Source organism: Zootoca vivipara, chromosome Z2 (genome assembly GCF_965207765.1).
Source record: "Zootoca vivipara chromosome Z2, rZooViv2.hap1.1, whole genome shotgun sequence".
Taxonomy (NCBI): Eukaryota; Metazoa; Chordata; class Lepidosauria; order Squamata; family Lacertidae; genus Zootoca; species Zootoca vivipara.
In genome coordinates, this window is record NC_142585.1 from 27,952,683 (window position 1) to 27,974,340 (window position 21,658).

The 21,658-nt window shown below is 41.7% G+C and overlaps 1 protein-coding gene across 2 annotated transcripts in view; it reads right to left on the bottom strand.

Annotated features, from left to right (window-relative positions):
- The window catches only part of LOC118084158 (ligand of Numb protein X 2), a 48,123-nt gene that overhangs the window by 6,457 nt on the left and 20,008 nt on the right, over window positions 1-21,658 (bottom strand). The window contains exons 2-8 of one of the 2 annotated variants that reach the window (XM_035113515.3): window positions 15,095-15,554; window positions 13,598-13,824; window positions 12,442-12,638; window positions 9,911-10,279; window positions 7,115-7,291; window positions 1,312-1,486; window positions 568-796 (exon numbers count right to left, since the gene is read on the bottom strand). In XM_035113515.3, coding sequence (XP_034969406.1) covers window positions 568-796; window positions 1,312-1,486; window positions 7,115-7,291; window positions 9,911-10,279; window positions 12,442-12,638; window positions 13,598-13,824; window positions 15,095-15,495 — 1,775 coding nt within the window. In that variant the 5' untranslated portion in view covers window positions 15,496-15,554. The remainder of the gene's footprint in view (window positions 1-567; window positions 797-1,311; window positions 1,487-7,114; window positions 7,292-9,910; window positions 10,280-12,441; window positions 12,639-13,597; window positions 13,825-15,094; window positions 15,555-21,658) is intronic. The other variant, XM_035113518.3, reaches the window with a different exon arrangement.

A 21,658-nucleotide genomic window follows, 5' to 3' on the forward strand; every position in this document is an offset into this window, starting at 1 on the left:
GCAACACAAATTAACCTCCCAAAGCCATGGTAAGAAAATGGGTATTTAAGGCCCATTTAAATGAGCAAAGGGAGGTGGTTTGCTTTACATCAGTTGAATTCCTTAACTGGGGGATGGGCTGACTTGTTTGTCTTCTTTTGCATTCTGTGCTATAAATTTTATAAATTTACTCTCACCTGCAGTTTCTGGGGGAAAAAGCAGGGCAATGACCCTTACCATGGTTTGTTAATTCAGACATCAGGCCAAACCATAGTTAAGCTACTTTTGGTTCAATCTCTTAGTCACTGATTTCTGAGTACATTTTAGAATTCCTTTCTTTTAAAAAATACTTTCAAGCATCACTTTCCAAAGGTATGACTGGGAGTACTGAAAGCTTTGGTTTTCTTATGTGCTTTAGGCAAGACTAATTGATCACGAAGAGTCGGACACAACTAAACAACAACATTTGATCAAAGCAAGTGATACTTTCGTTTACAATATTTTAACCAAAATAGATCAACTCAAAATGTAACTGGCATACCATTATTGGGGAAATTTCCCACAGTGACATCAAGCAGAAAAACTTACCTAGGCAATCCAAGCCACATGATCCAGAGAGGAGCCCAGCTAGCCCAACTAAACCCATTTTCCCTGGTATCTGGTGCCTCAGTAAATTCAGATGTATTTTCCGTTATCACAATTTCCAAGGCTTTCAATGTCACTGTGTGCAGTGCTGCATTTGATTTCAGTGCAGAGACTGCTTCACTGTAGTTAAGATGAGTCAGATCAACATTGTTTATACTCAACAGTACATCTCCTGTTAAGTAAATAAAAAAAGGACAAGTTATAATATATAACATTACATTTATGGGTAAAAAGGTAAAGAACCCCTGGACAGTTAAGTCCAGTCAAAGGCGACTATGGGGTTGTGGTGCTCATCTAGCTTTAGGCCGAGGGAGACAGCGTTTGTCCACAGACAGCTTTCCGGGTCATGTGGCCAGGATGACTAAACTGCTTCTGGTGCAATGGAACACCATGACAGAAACCAGAGACATGGAAATGCCGTTTACCTTCCCACCGCAGTGGCACCAATTTATCTACTTGCACTGGTGTGCTTTTGAACTGCTAGATTGGCAGAAGCTGGGACAGAGCAACGGGAGCTCACCCCGCGGGGGATATATATAAATATATATAAAAACATCATTTCTTTGTATAGCTATTTAAACCTTAGTGCAACACTTAGTTCCTTAGTACAAAATGACATGGTACTTTGTTCTCTTCATGCTAGCCCATGTACTAAATTTAAAAAGCAGGTGCTCCAAAGCATCTTACCTCTCTTAATTCTACCATCTCTGAAGAGGCATCCAACAGGCTGTACGCTAGTTACATAAATAGGGAGTTTATTTTTACTGTCTCTTCCACCTCCAATGGTTATTCCCAGAGAGTCTTTCGGCTCCTTCTTTATGTTAACTACCTTCTCCTGGCTGAGGTAACCTTGAGGGAGTGCCTGAAAGAGGGGAACAGAGAGAAATAACTGCAGGCATATTAACAGGATAGCAAGAAACTGGATGTGGGGGGAAATAACTCCATGAAGCTAGTGTTTTAAAACCCTGATATTTTAGGACAGGCTTCCCCAAACTAAGGCCCGCAGGTCGGATGCGGCCCACGAAGCTCTTTTATCAATCAAATCAATAACCTTTATTAGGCATGACAAATTCAAGAGCTTCAGAACAAAATTATGGATAAAACATTCATGTTATAGACTTCATGAAATAAAATACATATTTTAAATTATTATTTTAAAATGATATATCAATTTTCAATTAGCATCCCCTGGTCCTCTCCAGTGGCCCAATCTCTCAGCATAAACCGAGCACAAAAACTCAGCCACCACTAAAGTAACTCCATCATTATTATCCGACAGTAACCCCTGAATAGTTGGCAATGCAGCGATTGATGCATCCACCTGCAAAGCACCCAGCAATCGCCTTCTTGCATTAATACCATAATTGCAGGAAAAGAAAATGTGATCCAATGTATCTGGTTCATTCTTCCTGCATTTACATAAACATTTGGCTTTTGGGAAAGCTAGGTATCTTCCTTTTATCTCCATAGAGGGGAACACATTGAATCTAGCCAACATGAAGAGCCTGCACCCTTCCTGACTCTTCAAGTTTGCCATATATCCCCCTTTAAAGTCTCTACACATAGGGAGGTTCAGATATAAAGGGAGCAGGTGCTGCGCCCCGCCACCTCAAGTAAGTAGAGAGTGCTTTTCCCTATAAGAGTCTTTCTAATAATTTTCCAGACGTCTTTGGGATCAGTGTTTTCAAAATCAGTTATCTTTAGTCCTATTGAGTTCAATTTTCTCCTACAAGTCAGTGATAGGTTATTGCTTGTATTATCACTTAGAAGGTCGTAAAGGAGAGAGTTAGGGGATAGGGCTCTATTATGAAGGAAGATCCAGTATTTCAAAGTCCTCAGCCATGCTCTTATTGATAAAGGTAGTATTCCTAGCTCGCAGCATATTGACTCATATTTTACAGAGTTTGTAAGTCCAAATAATGACCTCAGGAGGGATGCATGGAATTTGTCCAGCTTCTTGAGGTCGCCTGAAATCCATAGTGGGGCGCCATATAAAAGTTGCGGGCAGAGTTTCATGTCAATTACTTGCAGTGCCGCTGGAATATATCTATTTCCTTCAGGGGAGAAAAATGAGATTTGATATGGTGGGCTGTCCCTTTGGCCTTGGCTATTGCCACAGAGATATGTGCGTTCTACCGTCTTTTGAGACTTTAACATATATTTGGTTATTAGAACGTAAACTTTGAATCAGGGCAAGTAGATTCTGGTCTATGCCAAGGTGTTTCATTTTAGTCCACAGTTTGTTACGGTCGATCGAGTCAAAAGCACTTTTTAAGTCTACAAATGCCACAAAGAGTCTTCGCTTATTTCTCATGATGTATTTATCTACTAGATGGCTTAAGACTAAGCAATGGTTGAGGGTTGAAGAGCCTGCCTTAAATCCAACTTGTTCCTGCCAGGCAGACCTTTAGTTAACATCCATTGATCCAATTTAATAAGGAGGGATTTGGCGTAGATTTTACTTATACATGGCTGTATTCTCTTGGGAATTCCTATCGCCTTTTTTAAAGATCGGAACCACTATTGAGTTATTCCATGATTTGGGTACAAGCCCTGAGCAATAAATAGAATTGAAAAGCAGGACAAGGGTGATGGCCTACCATTCTAAGTTTAGTTTCAACACGTCTATTGAAGCTCTTTTATGTGGCCCACGGCGACCACCGCCTGCTCTTAACGGCACAGCATGGTACAGCTGCCCACTTCTGGGTCGCCGGAGTGTTGGAAATAGCTTGTGCACATGCACAAGCGTCATTTCTGGCGGACTTCCAGGTCGGAGAAGGTCCATGCACATTTGCACAAGCTATTTCTGGTGTTCCGGCGACCCAGACGTGTGCCGGAAATCGTGTGTGTGCACATGCATGGGGGTGCGCTCCGGCCCGCAGCGCGATCAGTGCTGGCGGCACTGGCCCTTGGCGAGGTAAGTTTGGGGACTGTTTTAGGATAAGGAATCAACCACTTTTAGCTATTTCTGCTCTCCCCCTCCCGCCCTTAAGGGCTGTGTGATGATCATCTATTTAGAAATGACTAAAGAGAATGGGAAATGGATGGGAAGAAACTATTGGGGATGCACACTTTTTTTCCACCTTTAGCACTACTCTTTCATAGAAACCAGGCTTGTTTGAATTGCAAAAGGGCCCCATGTGACCCAGATGATACTACATATGGCTACTCAATATTTTAATGCACTGAATGACGAGATCATATTTGCCCTTGTGTGCACAGCATGGAGTAGTAACTGGCTATAGCATTTCTGCAGCGTGCATATGATTTTTGTGGTGTTATTTAATGGATGTTAAGAGTTTTAGCAGTCAGGCAGGGTGGATCCAACATGAATGAACAATAATCATAATCAAAATTTGGGAAATTGATACGGTAGATAGATAGATAGATAGATAGATAGATGATATAGATAGGAAAAGCAATAGAATATGACCACTATATCAATCACATAGTGATTAAACTGCAACTGTTTTTGGATCACATTCTACAGGGAAGTCTGTAGAGTCCTACTAATAATTACAGGACAAAACCAATTAGTGCCTTTCTGCTTAACAGTGAAGCCCTCCCATTTACTCTCCCATGCAGTGGAAAGCACTTAGCTGGCATTTAGCCATGCTTTGATGTTGGCTTGTTAAGAAGCTGACCAGCTTGTTTTAAAATCTTTGGTTCATTAATTGGGATTCTGTGAAAATGAAACTAAATGCTACTATGAACTCAAGGCTTTTCATGGTTTTGTTCCAGCTTGTGCACATAGCACTAAACTACTGCTGTGTGAACAAATCCAATTACTACCAAGTTCCAATTAACATTTTCAGTTCACATTTAGGGTAGGATTTTTCTCAACATACAATGGTGCTAATGGTAATGATCGTTATAACCAATGTGAGGGCAGGTCAGTATGGAGCACTATTGAAAATCTTACCTCTAACCCCAAATTAACCAACATCACCCTATAAAACTCAGTTGTAAAAAGTCTGTTTTAAAAAGTCCAGTCATCCTGTCAGGCCATGAGGAAGGAACGAAATAAAATGAATATAGGAGAGATAAAGTTCTTGCATAAACAGCTTTATGACAGCATCAAAATATAAAGCACTTGACTGAAAAATTAAAACACCACATGAAAGGTTCTCAACCAGTTCAAGAGATTTTTTTCACACATAAGGCAGTTTAAACAAAGAACAATCTGCAAGGGACCGGCATCAGAATGATACTCTGTTCAAGTTCCCCTTACAAGAGGAGGGGAGAGCATCTGGTTATGTTTCTATAAAGGTGGCAGGTTTCAAGATTAATGTATTAATCTTTTACGCTCAAAGCATAATCACAAAGCACAATTCTTGTGGTGTGGGGAGCCTGAAACTAATAGGGAGCAATGGAATTTAGCATTACAGTCATACCTCATGATACGTCCGCTTCATGTTGCGTCTTTTCAGGTTACGGGTGCGCCAAACCTGGAAGTCCCAGAACGGGTTACTTCCAGGTTTGGTGTGTCCGTAACCTGCGTGCATGCGCAAAGCGCTAAATTGCGCTTTGCGCGTGCGCAGAATCACCACATTGCGTCATGCGCGTTCACAGATGTGGCGCTTCAGGATGCGTCCTTTTCATGTTGCGAACGGGCCTCCGGAACAGATCCCGTTCGCAACAAGAGGTACCACTGTATTTCCTTTTAGAAATGTACTTTGCTCTTTGGAACAACTAAAACATCTTGAAAATCCTTCTTAGAATGTATTTTAGCAATGTGGAATAGCATTAGAGGTTTTTTACAACTTGGATTTCCACATTTAAAAGATTGAATAATCAGGTGTTTACCAATTTATATTGTGGGTACAGTGGTACCTCGGTTTATGAACACAATTGGTTCCGGAAGTCTGTTCATAAACTGAAGCGTTCATAAACTGAAGCCAACTTTCCCATTGAAAGTAATGGAAAGTGGATTAATCCGTTCCAGACGGTCCGCAGAGTAACCGTTCATAAACTGAAGCGAACTTTCCCATTGAAAGTAATGGAAAGTGGATTAATCCGTTCCAGACGGGTCCGCGGAGTACTTAAACTGAAGCGTTCATAAACTGAAACATGGGTGTAATTGGTTCCGGACGTCTGTTCATAAACTGAAGCGTTCATAAACTGAAGCGAACTTTCCCATTGAAAGTAATGGAAAGTGAATTAATCCGTTCCGGATGGGTCTGCGGTGTTCATAAACTGAAAATTCATAAACCGAGGTGTTCATAAACCGAGGTTCCACTGTATTTACAACAGTTAACCACCAACAACAAAAACAGTAAATGTAATAGATCTTTTTTACACACTCCAAAATTAATGAAGCTATTGAGGCCAACAGCTATATGATATTAAACAAGTGATAATAAACACTACTCCTACTTATGCTATTGAAACCTATTCTCACTTATTATTACAAAACTTACTACCTACATAGGCTACTTTAGAGGAAGAAGCCATTTTCCCATCAGGATCTCTTCTCTCCCCTACCTTCACCAATTCCAGACACCTTCCACTAGCTTCTAACTGAAGAAGATTCTTCATTTGCTCCAAATAAATCCAGATGGAGAAACTTCATTTTGGTAAAGAACAGGCACCCCCAAACTCGGCCCTCCAGCTGTTTTGGGACTACAACTCCCATCATCCCTAGCTAACAGAACCAGTGGTCAGGGATGATGGGACTTGTAGTTCCAAAACAGCTGGACGGCCAAGTTTGGGGATGCCTTCACACTCCCCCTGACTGTTGTATCAAACCAAATCTAAACACTCTCAATCCTCCTCAAGCAAAAAACAACTTTCAAGCCAAATTATACTCCTATTCAGCTGGGGAAGAGGTAGGGGCACATGTGCCAGACCCACCCCCAACATCCCATTCCTACTACAACAACAACAATTAATTTATTAATCACCTTCTAAACCACCATCTCAAGGTGATTTACACATAACCTTTCTGTATTGATCAGGAACCCTGATAAAATTTTATTGATCCATTTTACTATTGTTGAAGACCATACTCTCAGTTAAAGCTAGACAGCAGCATGGCCCAACAGGCAATGTGACCTTCATGAACCAAGCATGTCCTCTAGAATATGCTCTGGAATTTTCTGCAATGGAACACTGAGATGCCATGGCAAACACACAGGGGTTTCATCAATAAATGAGTCTATGGGTTGTTGTTGTTGTTGTTGTTGTTGTTGTTGTTGTTGTTGTTGTTGTTGTTGTTTAAAGGATTTCTTGAGTGTAGAAAGCTTGGGGGGGGGGACCCTGTTCAGAAGACAGTTTCTCTTCCCGTAAAAAATATTCGACCTGTAAGCAAAATCTACATCATTTGCTCAGGAGATCATGAATGTTGTTTTTAATATAAACCCATATTTTATCACTCACTGTCTTGCCTTTTCTCATATCTGGTGGTGCTATTTGCATAATACCCAGTGCTCAAGGAGGAAAGGAATCAAGCCAATCTCCACCCAAAACCAAAACTTAAAATCACCAATACCTTCTGATAATTGGATTTCCATCTATAATGATTCTGTTCAGGTCTTCTGCGATGGTGCACTGGGCTTCCCCCACTGCTACTGCTGCTGGTGTTTGATGTGCTGCCATCTTCAACAGTTTCTGGGAGTTGCACACCAGACTGACGGAGAACAACAAAGTTTACTCTCGCTTCACAAGTCTGTCAAGAAAGCCAAAAAGGAAAGAAGCTTAAAATGATAATGTTCAAGCATGCAAATTTGCAAGATCTCTCCAGTGTGTCACTAGAAAAATTATAATAGGTAATTTGTATATTATAATGTACATATTATATTACATTATATATATTGAGACAGAGTCTCAAACAAATATGTGCTTTTCTAAGCCCACATTCCCAGATCTACACTGGCTTGGTCATCTACATAGAATGGAAGATGGCAGGATCTGCAATGGTATGCTCAGTGCTTTTTCTCTAGAAAACCAGTTGCCGGTACTCACCATGAAACTGTTACTCTAAGTGTCACACTTTTTAACACTCCCCCCCCCCCAAAAAAAGAGGTGCCGGTACTCATCATGAAGTAATTTCATGCACCACACTTTTTAACAACAAAAATAGAAGTGCTGGTACTGTGTACCCTTGAGTGCCCCTCCGGGGGCGGGAAGCACTGGCTATGTTTTACAGGAAGCTGGCCTCAGGTACCAGGGCTACTGGCAGACCAACTGTGTTATAAAGATGTCTGCAAACATGATGTGATGGAAACATTAATCCAACTATATGGGAATCCCTTGCAGATGACAGCAGTGCCTGGAGACAAGACAGCAAAAACCAAAGGAGAAATGACTGCTGGCAGGAGCGCAGAGAAAAGAAACATCATGGTGTATCTGCCCCAGCAAAACCAGACACCTTGATCTGCCCCAGCTGCAATAAAACATGTCTCTTCCATGCTGGTCTCTATAGCCACAACAGGAGCTGTAACTCTCCAACAGTTTGACTTTACCCCCGATGGCACACACTTCCATTGTCTCTTGAGAAAGATGCCAACAATATCATGATATAATTATAATATGAATGCTGAAGTTAGTTCAGCACTTGGCTGCCAGGTTCTTTTAAAGTTCTAGTGCAGATACAAGACTGCCTCCCTCCAAATTAGGGTTTACAAACCAGGAGACAACCCTTGCTTACACATATTTGAATCTGCCTATCTAATCCTAAAACATGACATATCAAGCACAGGACAGCACTACAGCAAAGTGGGCAAACAGAATGGATTGATTTAAATATTCAACAGAAAACACTAATTTAAACTCTTCATTTGTATAGCTTACAAGTATTTTGTATTAAAACAGAAATGAGAGGGCCAAACTGTGAAATCAATTTATTTTTATTTGTGTCTATACATATAGTACAGTGGTATCTCGCAAGACGAAATTAATTCATTCCACGAGTCGTTTTGTGTTGCGATAATTCCGTCTTGTGAAGCGCGGTTTCCCATACAAATGCATTGAAATTTAATTAATGCATTCCTATGGGGGGAGGGAAGCACAAAAAAGGCGCCGACTCACCCGCCACGGCCAGACATTTTTCATATTTTAAGGGGAGGAGGAAGCAGGAGGAGGGCCAGGGAGAGGCTCCCTCCCTCCTTCCCCAGCAGCTGTTCGCGTTCACGCCGCTCCGGAAGCCCCACGACTTCTGCTCGGCACCAACATCGCAGCCATGCTCCCTCCCTCCTTCCCCAGCAGTCGTTTGCGCGCCCAACCAGACGGCTGCTCCAGAAGTTTTAAGGCTCTGGGGAGGGGGAAGCAGGAGGAGGGCCCTCCCTCCTTCCCCAGCAGCCAGACCCTCGCGCCCAACCAGACAGCTCTCCCGTTCGCACGCAGGCGGCTTAAAGTGAGAGTGAGGGGGATCCGGCTGTTGCTTGGCTGCCGGCGGCCGTTTCGGTGGATTAAAGTCACCTCCTCGCGACGCCCTGCTTCGTCTTGCGAAGTTTTCTATGGCACGGCCATAGAAAACTTTGTCTTGCGAGTCTGCCAAAAAATTGCAAAACGTTTTTGTCTTGTGATTTTTTTGTGCCGAGAGGCGTTCGTCTAGCGAGGTACCACTGTATATGCAAAGACAACAAGCTGAAGACTGAACTTCCAAAAGTTTACAAAAGAGACAGTTCACTACTTTGTTATGTGAGTTAAAAATAAATACATAGTAAATCAGGGGTCCCCAAACTACGGCCCCCGGGCGCGGCGGCGATCTTCAAAATCGGCAAAAAATCGCCAAAAATCCTTTGTGCGCATGCGTATGGGCCTCTCCCGACCCAGAAGAGGTCATTTCCGATGCACTTCCGGGTCGGGGGAGGCCCATACGCATGCGCACAAGCGATTTTCGGCAATTTTTTTCCAACCGTGTGCGTGTGCGCATGGGCGCGCACTCCCCTGCCCTCCGGCCCGACGCGCGGTCGGTGCGGCGGGCACCGGCCCAAAGCCCGGTAAGTCTGGGGACCCCTGTAGTAAATAAACCAGGTTCAATTATCATCAATAAAAAGATCCCACTTGCAGGTCTGGGAAAGAGATATCTTCATATTACCAAGGCTTCCTTCTTGCAACATTTGAAAATTCAAATAAGTTATTAGAGTGTTGACTGTGGCACTCCTTAAAGCAAGTGGTGGGGAACCTTTTTCAGCCAGACTGCTGAATTCCCTCATGGCTAACATTCTGGGGGCCAAAGGCAAGAAGTGCCCATGGCAACAAATACAACACTTATCTTTGTAAAGCAATCTGGAGAGCCAAATTCAACCACAGGCCCAAAATTCCCCACCTGTGACTTTGTTACCTGAATTATCTGTGCAGCTGCTTCAGGAGTTCCCTGTCTTAGATCCTGGCCATTTATAGAGAGAACTTTATCATTCTGACTAAGTTTCCCATTTTTGGCTGCCAAGCCTCCATCTAGAAGGTCCAGAATGAAAATCCCAGGCTCATCTGTTTTTCTGATCAATTTGATGCCAAGAGGTTCAGATCGGTCTCTCTTTACAAGGGTAACATGGATCACTTCCTGGTTTACTGAACGGCTGGAATCCAGTTGCCCAGTTCTGGTGGTAAACCCTTTCTCTTGCAGTACTATGAAGTGAAACATAGCACAGCGCTGACGCAGTAAGGAGATAGCTTGAGTATGGGTCACGCTGCTAATGTTGACGCCATTCACCTTAGAAAAAAACAAAAAAACAAAGAGTTGCTCACTATACTACTTGGTACAGAGCCTTATACTATGATACTCTGTCCCTCCCTTCTTCCAGGAAAAAAAAGAGAATAAAAGCAATGCAGGGAGATAGATGGCCTTTCACAGGAGCAGTTCATTTCCTCAAGAAGTTCTTTCATTCAATTTTTTAAAAATCATTTTCCTTTTTACAACTGAAGCAATAAGAATAATCCAAATAAAAACACACAATTATTTTCAACTTCCCTTCCCCCCCTTCCATGGTTCATTTCCATTACATATTCTAATTTTCCCAATATGTTCTTTTTCTCAATTTTTATATCTCAATAATTTTTAGTGCTGAATTTACTCTTTTATTGATAACTTTTTAATATGTTTACATTAATTTTTCAAATAATCTATGTGCTGGTGTTGTTGCGGCTACTCTCGAGTAAAGACACCCAAGTCCGTGCTTGTCTTTAAAGGTTTTATTGTGCATAATATTTACAGTGCAGAGATAGCAGAGAACATGACCTCCTAGTCACTCGCAGAATCTGGGAGTGGACGTTTCCTGTTGCGTGGCCAGCATAAGAGCTTGGGCACCCTGAAACGCCTCCTCCTGACCTTACGTTTGGTGGCGCGCCTTAATTCGGGGGCCAGAAGGGGCTGCCTGTTCCCCTCCACCTGTTGGTCAAAGCATTGCAAGGGCTCTCCCACATCACTGAGCCTTGCCTCCTCCATCCCACTAACTTCCTCATTCCCCCCACCTGACCCGCTGCTGCTGCTCTCACTGGGTGGAGTGCTGGTCAGCAGGAGGGGGGGGAGGTTCCCTGTAGGAAGGTCCCCTGACAGTCTACAAAACATTTCCATTCTTCTCTAAATACTTTTTCATCCTGGTCTCTTATTCTGTTTGTCAATCTTGCCGTATCTATATACTCTATTAACTTCATCTGCCATTCTTCCTTTGTTAGTATTTTATCTTCTTTCCACTTTAGAGCATATACCATTTGTGCTGCTGCTGTTGTAAAAAAGCAAGGGTGAGAGTGGACATCCTTGTCTGGTACCTTGGGCCTGAGGAAAAGTGGCAGACATAATACCATTCACTTTGACTCTTGATGCAGGTACTTCATATGTTACTTTAATTCATTTTATGAAATCCAATAGAAATCCAAATTTAAGTAAAGCTACTTCCATATACTGTTTATAGATTTTGTCGAAAGCCTTTTCAGCAACTAGCGATGTGATTACGAATGGTCTTTATTTTTATTTAGAGCTACCAAATCCACCACTAATCTAATATCATCTGCAGCTTATCTTGTTTTCATAAAGCCAGTGTGGTCACTCTTGATAATCGCTGCTATTACCTGCTGAATTCTATTTTCTAGAATCCCTGTTAGGATCTTTGTATCAACATTGATCAAGCATATAGAGCAGGGGTAGGCAACCTAAGGCCCATGGGCCAGATGCAGCCCAATTGCCTTCCCATGGATGCTTTGGGAATCAGTGTGTTTTTACATAAGTAGAATGTGTCCTTTTATTTAAAATGCATTTCTGGGTTATTTGTGGGGCCTGCCTGGTGTTTTTACATGAGTAGAATGCGTGCTTTTATTTAAAATGCATCTCTGGGTTATTTGTGGGGCATAGGAATTCGTTCATATTTTTTTCAAAAATCTAGTCCGGCCCACCACATGGTCTGAGAGACGGTTGACTGGCCCATGGCTGAAAAAGGTTGCTGAATGCTGACTCCTGATATAGAGCAACAGTTTGTGCATTGTGTATGGTCTTTATCTGGTTTGGGAATAACTGTAATGTAAGCTTGATTAATTATTGTTGACAATATACCTCCATGAAGTATCTCATCATATAATTGATGAAGTTTTGGTGCCAATATATCTATATATGTCTTATACCATTCAATGGGGAATCAATCCAATCCTAGTGTTTTGCCACTTGTCATTTTAAGGATAGTTTGATATCCATTTAAAGGAATATATTCTCATTATAGTGGATACTCTTTTATTCCAAATCTTTACACCAGTTTAAATATTTTCAAAATGCTCCCATATATCTCCTCCCCTTGCAAACTAATTTTCAAACATGATTTTGCATTTTAATGTCCTGGAACTGATTTGTAATTTTATTCTGAAGCCTTTTAATTATATCAAACCTACTTCCAGGATATGGTCTCCGGGTGCTATTTTTCCATCTGCAGCAACAACTGAATCCCGAAGAACTTCTTGGACAACAATGTTGCCTAGTGGGGTGTCTTTACCCCCAACTATCCGGATCCCAAGTTCTTCCTCAGGGTCTTCTCGGTGAATTTCAATTGTGCTTGTCTCTGCTAAAAGACTGGCTCTTTGGGGTAAATCTGAAAGTGAGAAGCAGAGATGGGAGTGGGAAGACAAAGGAGACACACTTGCAGATCAAATCTAGAAATTTTAAATACTGGCCACCTATTTCACTGATTCTGAACAACCCAGTATGCAAAATAAATATAACTTTCCATTTCCTAAGACTTAATTTTCCTTTATTCCTAGCAAAACAGAAAGAAAAGTGAAGTATACAGGATGTTTCCAAAAGCACACTTTTGTCTCCTCTCCTTGGTTCACCTGTGGATATGTATTGTACAAATACAGTACAATCATCAGCACCTGTGCTTATTATGGACAGAAATAAATAAACTTAAATAGAAACTTATATAAACAGGGCTATGTATTCTACACTTCTTAAGAACTTAAATTCTGCTCCAATGGAACTCAACTTCTGCACTAAGAAAATCTGAACTATGCAATCTATATAAACAATGCAAATGGGTAGATCTGACTATTTCTTTCAAACATGTATCTTTGCAACTTACCTTTAAAAAAATAAAAAAATAAAGTCAAGATTCTTAGAAAATTGGGTTCTGCCCCCAGTACAGTAAAACCTCGGCTCCCGAATGCCTCCTTTTTGGAACTTTCGGCTCCTGAATGCTGAAAACCCGGAAGTAAATGTTTCGGTTTTTGAATGTTTTTTGGAAGCCGAATGTCCAACACAGCTTCCGGGTGAGTGCAGGAAGCTCCTGCAACCAATCGCAACCCACGCCTTGGTTGTCGAACATTTCGGAAGCCAAATGGGCTTCCGGAATGGATTACGTTTGACAACTGAGGTCTGAATGTACCACAATTTGAGCAGCCTTGCTTATAAAACTGTGGCTTTCAACTCTTTTACCACAAACTAATGAATTTTTGTAACCTAATCAGATGGAATGAAAACTCAAAATAAATTTTGCGAAGGCAGACTTTCTTTCTCTGACCATAGAATTCATTCTGAGAGATGAATGCATACCTTCTTCACTCCCATCAAAGGCTGGATTAATCAATCCAGGTTCCGGTGTCTCCAGGGAAACCACTGCAGCTATTGAACTTCCAGAAACAAGGGACGACACTACGTTCAATATCTCAGGCTCCTTTACAGTACTCGCTTCCTGTCTGGAAACAGAATCTCCCTTCAACCTGAAGCGAGGATTCTTTTTCCTTTCAAGATGAGCTTTGAACTTCTTGAACCCAGGACACCTGCACGAGATGGAAAAAATCTATGAAAGGAGATGTATCTCTCATTACACACCATTATGATAGGGCCTTCACAAAGCAACACAAGTTCTGACAACCACACAGTTTCCACCAACAGGATGGGTGGGGTGGCTGTTTTCACATAGTTTTCCTATTCAATATGCATATGCCATTGTCAGCTTAAAAAATCAGTAAGTTTAAGAAATCAGAGAGGAGATAAAGGCATTACTTTCATTTGCTATGGAGTAACTCTCATTTGCTTCCCTGTTTGCTAATCAAGCACTGTATATTATTTACAATATATGCAACTTTTAATGCTTAAGCAAATATTTGGGACTCAATAAGAGCAAAAGAATTGCTGTGAGTTAAGCATATTGATAGTCCACGACTTTAGTTTTCAAGAGGTGCTTTGTACATCCCATATATTTTCTAATGATTTCTGTCAAGTCAATTATATAACAGGTTACAGTGATTCATTTATTTAAGTTTGCTTAGCTCAAATAAATTTTTCCAACTGTTAAGCTCTGTCTAGGGCTGTCAAGGAATGAGCAAGACAGCAAATTTAGACTCCCAGATGCATTAGAGCTTAGGGGTATTTGGGGGGGCAGGGTGCACATTGATGAGTCAAGATGAGGACTTGTTGGCACTAAGTTTGCATTTATGTTAATAAGGATCCCCCCTTTTTTCTTTGGTTTGTCAGTGATGCTGCCAAGCATTATCATTAGTGTGTATTTAAGTTCTCACAATTAGGGCAAATATTAACTAGGAAGCACCTCATTTTCTAAATTAAAAAAAAAATCATAAGCTAGACGTGAACTACTATATCTCCAGTGTAGCTTTGTATTTGACTCAGCATCCACATTCCTCAACTCAAAAGTTTCCATATAGCCCACCCCCTTCCCTGCTGCTTCTGTTGGGTTTCAGTTTCTTCCTAAGATTAATACATTATTGTATAATTTGGAATGTTATTAATGTGGTTTTTATTGGATTGTTAAAATAAAAAAATTAATCAATATTATTATAAAAAGAAAGAAACAGAAAACTTCCACATGAATACACACATTTGAAAAATGGGAAATAGCCCATTAACATATTTTAGCGGTTAAGCGATCTATTTCTTAACCAAGAATGCTGCTCAGTTGCCTTCTATTGTTAATATATGCAATATGCAGGCCAAAATTAAACAAAAATTATAAGGTACTAATAAAGGTGAAGGAGCCAGAAAGGATAAGATGCAAGTACAGTTAATGGCACTACTGAACCATATACACACCTGTTTTGTAAGTGAGCCTCTAACTCACACCGTTGCATAGTGTGCTTACAATCTTCTTGAAAGGGGCAGAGGACAATGAGCTTATCAAGCAAATTCCGCACTAAAAGGGAAGACTTCCGGCACTGCTGGAAGGACAGTTTTTTCCGATCCATAGGGCAGAAGTCATACTCCTGCATGAAGTTCTCAAGGCACTTAAAACAGTATGTATGTCCACAAGGTGTGTCCATAGGCTGCAGCAAAGGCTGAAGGCAAATATGGCAAGTGAGCTCATCATCCACTTCATCCTGGAAGTTATAAAGATGATTGTCTAGCAACAAGTGGAGCTGCCCACACTCATGGCACAGTTCTCCAACTTTGAAGACCGGTTCTTCTCCTGCAGTCTCAGCCATGGCACCCAACATCTAGCGTGTTTACAATCAGGGGCAAGGCAGGTCTTTTGGCGGTAGTGAAGAGAAGATACCTAAAATGAAAAAACAAATGCTTATCAGAATGTTACACCAGCAAACTGATCCAAGTCAGGTCTTCTGGGGGAAAGCTGTTTTGTCACATGTCACTCTTCTCCTTGCCTATTTTGTTTAAGAACACTTTAAAAAGTTTATCTTTGATAATATAAGGGCCAATATGTTTAACAAAAAAAGTGGTAGGCAGTATCTTTCAGATTTTATCCATGAAATTCTCACCAGGGCAGCCTCTATAAGAAAATTATTGAGGGCAAACGAAAGTGTTTTTCTATGGTTAGAGATCTTCCCCTGCAATGTGCGCTTCATGTGAGGTCATTAATTACTCTGGCTTTACATTCTCTGCCTTGTGGCTTGGGTTGGTAAACCTTTACTGATGTGAATAAGAACTATGAACCACTGTTCAATAACAGTGGCAGGAGTTCTGTGAAATGTGTTAAGTCAACAAATTATCCCAATATTTCCAAATACAACACCGGGAGGTGCTACAATGGCTCTTTACAGAATGAATTATGCCCCTTCCTACTTGATAAGGTAGAAAGAAAATTTTTAAAATTAGGTAATATTTCAAACCATCAAATCAATTTTTAATTAAAAAATGAGATCACTACTTTACTCTCCAATGTATACAAATTTCATGTAGTAAAAGATACAATATTTATATATAAGTAATGTACTTTAGATAACTGAAGACATTTGTTTGTAAGGTCATTTAAAATGACCTGCAATTGATCCACTCTCCACCCACCCAGTTAAGACTGATGTCATTGGGTACATTTATGCTACTTTTGCAACATGTCATCCAATTCAAAACTCATTTTCAGTCTGCTGACAGATTTATTGCTTGACATTGACAAATCTGTCTGAGAAGAGATGCTTTTAATCTGAGCAGTTTTGCAACTATAAACAGATACAGATATCTGTGTCATTTCCTTAGACAATTTCTAATACAAAATTAGAAGAGAATATTTTTGTTATCACCCAAGCATATTATAATACACATTCAAGAAGATTATTAGTTTTGCAAGCAGTTAACACCCTTCATTAAGTAACGAAAGTCATATTCAGCAAATATTCATTGTGACCCTTGCAGATGGTAATTATAAACACAGTACAAACCCTCAGTAAAATATCTAACTAGTTGTATTTATGTAACTTTATTTTACATTTCCAACCTAGCCCATTTCATATAATAAAGATATAGTTTACATCTGTTCTTAATATTTGTTATGATAGAGATTCATAACAAATTATGAGGAAAGAGACTGGTCAACAGGGCAGAAATGCAATGAAAAAGGACTAAAAATATGTTGTGGGAGAAATTGACATTATAGAATGAAAATTGAAATGTGTGAGAGAAGGGACAAGGAAATGAATGTGAATACTGTGTTTGCAGGAGAAACTGCTGGAAGGAGGTAAGGCTGAAGTCTGTTGCTATGTCAGAAGGCAGTTGATATGCCACATGACTTAGCCAGACACATAGCTGTTGTTTAGGAATGCTTAAAGTATAAATACTGCTGTATCTTCTACCCAATGCAGCACTTTTCTTTCGGCCTAATTAGTGTCCCTTGCAATGCTAAATAATGACCTCCTGTTTGACTGATAATTAGTGTTTGAATTCTATTGGCTGTTCCGGGCAGCCCAGGGTATCGGTCTGGAACTCCAGTATTTCCCCAACACAACAAAATGAAATATCAGAGTGATGGAAGGCCAGTCTCTGTGCCAGGGATGTAGAGCCTAAGGTTCTCCATATGTTGTTATACTACTCCAGCTCCCATCAGTGTTAATCAATGGGTCAGGCACAAAGGGAGTTGTAATCTGGCATGTGCGGTGTTGCACGCATGCACTGTGAGTAGCAACACTGCACATGCACTGTACATAGCGGTTTGCCACTGGCGCCACTGGAGCGCCGTGTGGATGGCAGTGGGATCCCTCTGCCGCCAGCAGGATCCGCCCCCTCCCAGCCCCACTCCTTCCCCGGCTCACTGTGAGCGGCTCCTGCTTTGCCGCTTTACAGTGAGCCAGGGAGGGGCAGATGGGAGCCATGGCTCCCCCTCCCTCCCTCCCTAACTAGCTGTAAAGTAGCCAGGGAGGGAGGGGGACAGACGGGAGCCATGGCTCCCGAGAGGACGAGCTGCACAGCTTTGCCAGTGCCCCGGCAAAGCTGCATAGTTCCCCCCCTCCCCTGACAGCTCGGGGTACTTGGGAGGCGCGGGGTGGGGGTGCAGAGGCATAGGAAGAGGCAGACCACCCCAGGTGTCAACACTGAGGGGGTGACATTTGGCACCCGCCCGCGACTCCCAAGCCTACCTCTTTAAAGCCCTATGTGGCTGTGGGCCCTTGTATTTATGGGACCACCTCTCCTGGTATGCCCCGCAGAGGACCTTAAGGTCCATGAATAACCAAAGGGTGTTCATTAATGGCTCCTCTTCATCCTGGAGAGAAGTGACTAGTGGGGTGCCACAGGGTTCTGTCTTGGGCCCAGTCTTATTCAACATCTTTATCAATGACTTGGATTATGGGCTTGAGGGCATCCTGAGCAAGTTTGCAGATGACACCAAATTGGGAGGAGTGGCTGATACCCCAGAGGACAGGATCACACTTCAAATTGACCTTAACAGATTAGACAACTGGGCCAAAGCAAACAAGATGAATTTTAACAGGGAGAAATGTAAAGTACTACACTTGGGCAAAAAAAATAAAAAAAATGAAAGGCACAAATACAGGATGGGTGACACATGGCTTGAGAGCAGTACATGTGAAAAGGATCTAGGAGTCTTGGTAGACCACAAACTTGACATGAGTCAACAGTGTGATGCATCAATAGTAGTTTAGCATCTAGATCAGGCATCCCTAAACTCCGGCCCTCCAGATGTTTTGACCTACAACTCCAATGATCCCTAGCTAGCAGGACCAGTGGTCAGAGAAGATGGGAATTGTAGTCCAAAACATCTGGAGGGCCGAAGTTTGGGGATGCCTGATCTAGATCAAGGGAAGTAATAGTACCACTGTATTCCGCTCTGGTCAGATCTCACCTGGAATACTGTGTCCAGTTCTGGGCACCACAGTTCAAGAAGGATACTGACAAGCTGGAACGTGTCCAGAGGAGGGCAACCAAAATGGTCAAAGGCCTGGAAACAATGCCTTATGAGGAACGGCTTAGGGAGCTGGGTATGTTTAGCCTGGAGAGGAGAAGGTTAAGGGGTAATATGATAGCCATGTTCAAATATATAAAAGGATGTCATACAGAAGAGGGTGAAAGGTTGTTTTCTGCTGCTCCAGAGAAGCGGACACGGAGCAATGGATTCAAGCTACAAGAAAGAAGATTCCACCTAAACATTAAGAAGAACTTCTTGACAGTAAGAGCTGTTCGACAGTGTGATTTGCTGCCAAGGAGTGTGGTGGAGTCTCCTTCTTTGGAGGTCTTTAAGTGGAGGCTTGACAGCCATCTGTCAGGAATGCTTTGATGGTGTTTCCTGCTTGACAGGGGGTTGGACTGGATGGCCCTTGTGGTCTCTTCCAACACTTATGATTCTATGATTCTAGAGGTCCCGGGCCCTAAGGAAATCAAACTATCCTCCACCAGGGCCAGGGCCTTTTCAGTGATGGCTCCAACCTGGTGGAATGCTCTGTCCCATGGGACTAGGGCCCTACAGGATATAACCTCCTTCCACAGGGCCTGTAAGACAGAGCTATTCCACCTAGCCTTTAATTTGAACTCAGCCTGATCTTTTATTTCCCTTCTTCCCCCCCTCCCCTTTTTATGAAGATTACCTGCTCTGGGACCCCTAATTCTCCCCTGGCCTCCTCACTGGCCCAAGTAGGACTAATTTAGCCAGCTAGCCCTGGTGACTATCTAATGTTTATTGGATGGATTTCTCCCAAATTGATTTTTGAACTTTTAATTTTATTGTTATTCATGCTTTTATACTGTATTTTATGCTGCTTTTATGTTGTATTACAATTAAGTGTTTTAAATTTGTTGTTAGCTGCCCTGAGCCCGGGTTTCTGAAATGGGAAGGGCAGGGTATAAACAATAAATTATTATTATTATTATTATTATTATTATTATTATTACCCCGAGCTGTAAATGGGGGGGGGGGTGACAAAAAAATGCACCGGGTAGCACCTGGGCTTGCTACGCCTCTGCTGCATTCAATGGGGTAAAAGTTATCCTGGTTCATCATAATGTACAGGGGGAAAGGGGGAAGGACCGTAAGTTGCCCAACATACAATTTCAGCTTCTGTTTTAATTCTTCGTTGTTGTCAGACACCTTGAAGTCTTGACAGAATAAACATAAACAGAGTAAAATAAACTTTCTTTCAAATACTGATGTTTTACTCCATTACTGCCCAAGTTTTACACCAAAATTCTTGGAGATCAAATCAAAGTAGCTCTTAATCACCGAGGCTCAGATTTCTAACATCCAAGAAAGTGTTGAACGTACCTCATTACTTCTCTTAAGTCCATAAAAGGAAGCTGCTCAGACTGTTAAAAACTCAGACCTGACCTTAGCAATGAAAGACAATCCACACCTGTCTGCATGATGGTAAAGTGAAAAACCCTCCTGAGCATGGCAAGCTGGAACTAGTCTGTTGAGTCCTCAGTGACTGAATCAGAAAGCAGATGTTCCATGTGGTGTTATTCAATAAGAGTTTCTGAATTGGTTCTTCACTACCATATGTGTAAAAGTGGGCATTATTTCAGCCTTGTAAATGAACCCATAAAAGTTACTGCCCCACAAAAATGCTTCTTAGGCTAAAAAGAGTTCTGTAGCAGTTACCTGCATTTCTATGACAAATGAGGAAGGGCTTTGCCTCCTCTGGCAGCCCAACTGGTTTCTGTAGTAATGGGTAATGATACAAGTTAAACATTGTCTCCAGGTATTACCGTGTTTCCCCCTTTTTAAGACGTAGCCATAATATAAGACATAGCAGGATTTCTAAGCAGTTGCGCGATATAAGCCATAACCCGAAAATAAGACATAGTGATAGACCCTTCCCCCCTCCCGCCAGCCAACTCTCCCCCATAAAAATCTCTCCCCATTTTACTGTTGCTCCAAAGACACGTATTTCTTTTAAAAGCTTGTAAAAATGCACCGTAGAGCCGTTCCTGCAGCCTCGTGATTCCCCCTCCTGTTTCTGTAAGCATTTTTTAAAATACCTGTAAAAGGATTCCAAAATATTTTTTTTTTAGCTAGGCTGTGTGAGCTCTGCTTGCTTGGTGAAGAGGAGAAAAGTGGCATTTGCGGTGGGGAGAAGATGAAAGCACGAGGGAAAAAAGAGGGGCGATTGAAGACGCTGCCTTCCCCTTTAGGGAGAGACTCTGTGTGCGCGTCTCTCTCTCCCCCCCCCTCTCTCTCTCACACACACACAGCCCACCTCTCGCTTCCCCCCACCTTTCCCCCTTTTAATAGCCTTTTAAAAAGTGAGGATTCTTTTTTCTTTCCATTGCTTGTCTGTAGAGCTTCCCCTTTAAGGATTTGTACCGGTACCGGGATCGCTGCCGGTGGCGCAGTCCTTGCCTTGGGGATTAAGGACTTTCCCCTTCTCGATGTTTAGGAGCTGGTCTTCTTTGATGTTTAGGAAGGTTAAACTGTTCTGTTACTGGCTGTGTTAATGTATTTTAAATGATGGAAGTTCTGCAATGTATTTATAATTTTTGATTTTTATCTCTAGCATTTTTTGTACTTTGCTTGTAATATCTGTGAACTGCTTAAGTGTTTCTTTTAAAAATGTGAAGAACTATATAAATTATATATCCTACAGTTATCAGGCTAGAATTTAAGTATTTGCAGTATTTCATTACTCTAAACTAGGGTTTCCCAAACTTGGGTCTCCAGTTGTTTTTGGACTAAAATTCCCATCATACTTGACCACTGGTCCTGCTAGCTAGGGATGATGGAAGTTGTAGTCCCAACAACTGGTTTGGGAAACCCTACTCTAAAGTTTAAACTCAGCTTTTAAAAGTTCCCTGATTACTGATAAGAGGAAATGAGGCTTTATTCAGCTCACTGGTTTTCAAGCTGTGTTCCAAGAGAGCTTGACATTCTATGCAAGCTTATGAGTGTTTGGTAACAATATCGGTAACAAGGGGGAAATTCCT